This window comes from Portunus trituberculatus, chromosome 43, assembly GCF_017591435.1.
Source record: "Portunus trituberculatus isolate SZX2019 chromosome 43, ASM1759143v1, whole genome shotgun sequence".
Taxonomy (NCBI): domain Eukaryota; kingdom Metazoa; phylum Arthropoda; class Malacostraca; order Decapoda; family Portunidae; genus Portunus; species Portunus trituberculatus.
This window is the reverse complement of record NC_059297.1, coordinates 20,511,690-20,515,079: the sequence shown is the minus strand read 5'-3', so window position 1 is coordinate 20,515,079 and position 3,390 is coordinate 20,511,690. Positions and strand designations below refer to the sequence as shown.

Below are 3,390 nucleotides of genomic sequence, written 5' to 3'. Positions count from 1 at the left end.
AGGATAGAAACCGTAGAGGGCAGTTTTGAAATCAAAGCTTTGTGCCAGACTATCAAAAGCTTTCGATACTATGTCTGTAGCACAACAGCAAAAGTTTCACCAAAATCTCTAAAAAGAGGATGACCAAGACTCACTAAGGAAAGCTAGCTCACCAGTAGAGCGGCCTTTGACGGAAGGCATAGATCAGATAGAAGATTATGGAGTGAAAAATGTTTGAGAATTTTCCTATTGAACATAGATTAAAAAACATTAGAGAAGCAAGAGATACGGCAGTAGTTTGAGGGATTTAAACGGTCACCCATTTTAGGAACATGCTGAATGTAGGCAAACTTCCAGTAAGAAAGAATGGTATAGAAGTCGATAGACAGAGTTAAGAGTTTGGCCAGTGCAAGCACGGAAGCACATTTTTTGAAAAAAATAAGAGGGACACCATCAGGTCCATAAGCCTTCCGAGAGTTTAGGCCAGCGAGGGCATGGGAAATATCATTACGAAGAATATCAATTGATGGCATGAAGAAGTCAGAGGGAGGAAGAGAGGGAATAAAAAGCCCAGAATCATCCAAGGTAGAGTTATAAACAAAGGTCTGAGAAAAGAGTTCAGCTTTAGACACAGATGTGATGATCAGGATTAAATAAAGGAGGGAAAGATGAAGAAGTGAAGTTATTGGAGATGTTTTTGGCCGGATGCCAGAACTTTCGAGAGGAGTTGAAGTTTGAAAGATTTTGACATTTTATATTTATGAAGGAGTGTTTGGTAAATTGAAGAACAGACTTGGCATGCTTTCGGGCAGAAATATAAGGTACACGAGATTTAGGTGATGGAAGACTCAAGTACCATTTGTGGGCAATCTCTCTATCATAATATATAGCACGAGAACAAGCTTTAGGTTTAGAAGATTTAGGTTGAGATAAAGAGTGGATAATGTACACCTTCATGCCAGAGACAATCACCTCTGTTATGTGCTCAGCACACAGAGATGGGTCTCTGACACGCAAACAGTAATCATTCCAGGGAAAATCAGCATAACACCTCCTCAGGGCCCCCATAAATGGCAGCGGCAAAACGGCAGAAATATCTCCACTTTGAGGGATCCTTGAACGGGATTGGAGAAATAGGACAAGATACAAATATGAGATTGTGATCAGAAGAGCCCAACAGAGAAGAGAGGGTAAAAGCATAAACAGAAGGATTAGAGGTAAGGAAAAAATCAAGAATGTTGGGCGTATCTACAAGACGGTCAGGAATATGAGTAGGGTGTTGCACCAGTTGCTCTAGGTCATGGAGGATAACAAAAGTTGAAGGCTAGTTCTCGAGAATGGTCAGTGAAAGGAAAGAAAAGCCAAAGCTGGTGGTGAACCTTGAAATCGACAAGAATGGAGATCTCTGAGAATGGACAGAGAGACAGAATGTGCTCGACTTTAGAAAATAAGTAGTCAAAGAATCTTCTATAGTTAGAGGAATTTAGGGAGAGATAGACAACACAAATATATAATTTAGTTAGAGAGTGGCTTTTGAGTCGAAACCGAATGATGGAAAACTCGATAAATTCAAGAGCGTGGGCACGAGAGCAAGTCAAGCACATGGACGCAACATCCACCTTTGGAACAAAAATGAGGATAGAGAAAGTAGGAGGGAACAGAAAAGTGGCTACTGTCAGTTGTTTCAGACAATTGTGTTTCAGTGAGGAAAAGAAGATGAAGTTTAGTAGAAAATTAGATCTAAAAGACCGCGAATGTTGCAGAAGTTAATGTAGAAGCTGAGGGAGGTGTCAAGACATTTTGGGTCGCCACCGAGAGAGCAGTACGACCTGTGGACATTTATGGTCCTTTCTCAGAAGGGGACTCCGAGGCTGTTCCTGGAGTCGCCACCTCTTAATTTTAAGTGAAGTGTGTGTGTGTGTGTGTGTGTGTGTAGTAACTGCTTGTAGTTTTGTGTGAAGGACAGTTGTAATTTAGAGGGCAGGTTGCGACTGTCCCCTTGAGTTGTGAGACACAAAGAGAAACGTTCAGCGAGATCACAGCACCCTCTAAACTTATCCAGAACATAAATGGTCAGACTAGAACCAATCCAGAACAGAACTAGTGCTATTAGACCCAGCTGGGAGTAAATTATCGTTTCGGTTTCCTGTGTGTGTATATGTAACTTTCTGTTGATAATTTGTTTCAGAAACATTGCTCTTGATATTTTTGTTATTCATCTATTTCTTATGGTTATTTCCTAACAGAAAGAGAACTACTGAAAACTATACACTGCTCATCATGCGTTTATTGAAGGCGTGACTGTTATGTTATATAAGCACATAAAAAATTAGGAAGGTATAAACACTGGTGGGAATATTTACAGTTCTTTCAGGTGGTGCACGTAACGTTATCAGTAATGATTTCGTATAAATAGCAACATGTCCATAAGAGAAGATACAATATTCCACTGATCATCAATAGTAGCTATAGGTGTCACAGCCAAGATGCTTCTCCTCGCTGCCTTTCTTCAGGTATTGATATAGTCACTTGTTTCCCAAAACCACACTCCGCGCACTGTTGCTTCTCTTTCCAATTCTACTTTATTACTTTGTTACTTATCAGAAAAAAAAAATAATTAAACAATGATAATGATAAATCTATATCTTAATGAACAATAAAAAAAAATGTTGGCAAGTACGTATAGATTTTTTTTTTTTCACAGCCACAAATTATTCATCTATTTCAATAAATTTAGTATTATTTGTAACATCAACTGGCTAAGGTACCCACTTTATTCCTTATTTACTTTCCTTCAAGACCTTATTATAGTATATGAAATTATCAACTTAATTATATCTTCATTAAAGATTAATTACTTGAGAATGCAAGTTTCCCATTAAGTATAGCCAGCATGCTCTCAACATCGACACTAATTATTACTATTATTACTATTATTGTTATTATTATTATTATTATTATTATTATTATTATTATTATTATTATTATTATTATTATACTACTACTACTACTACTACTATTATTATTATTATTATTATTATTATTATTAGTAGTAGTAGTAGTAGTAGTAGTAGTAGTAGTAGTAGTAGTAGTAGTAGTAGTAGTAGTAGTAGTAGTAGTAGTAGTAGTAGTAGCAGCAGCAGCAGCAGCAGCAGCAGCAGAAGTAATAGTAGTAGCAGTAGTGGGCTTACTAATTGATTTCCTTCGCAGACACTGACTGTCACCTTGTGCATAGAGTCTGCTCCCTATAGAGTGGTCAGCAATACTGAGGTGAGTAGCTAAACAATACGAACTCTTCATGCCTCAACGCATAAGATGTTAAGACGACTTAATGAATTCATTTTTACATTATAAAAAATATTCATATACATTTTCGTGGTTCACTGACCACAGTGATTTACCTAAGGTGTT

The 3,390-nt window shown here is 37.5% G+C and overlaps 1 protein-coding gene across 1 annotated transcript in view; it reads left to right on the top strand.

Annotated features, from left to right (window-relative positions):
• The first annotated feature begins 2,417 nt into the window (after positions 1-2,417).
• The window catches only part of LOC123518330 (heme-binding protein 2-like), a 16,129-nt gene continuing 15,156 nt past the window's right edge, over positions 2,418-3,390 (top strand). The window contains exons 1-2 of the mRNA XM_045279092.1: positions 2,418-2,492; positions 3,190-3,249. Of these exons, the coding sequence (XP_045135027.1) occupies positions 2,466-2,492; positions 3,190-3,249 (87 nt within the window). The 5' untranslated portion in view covers positions 2,418-2,465. The remainder of the gene's footprint in view (positions 2,493-3,189; positions 3,250-3,390) is intronic.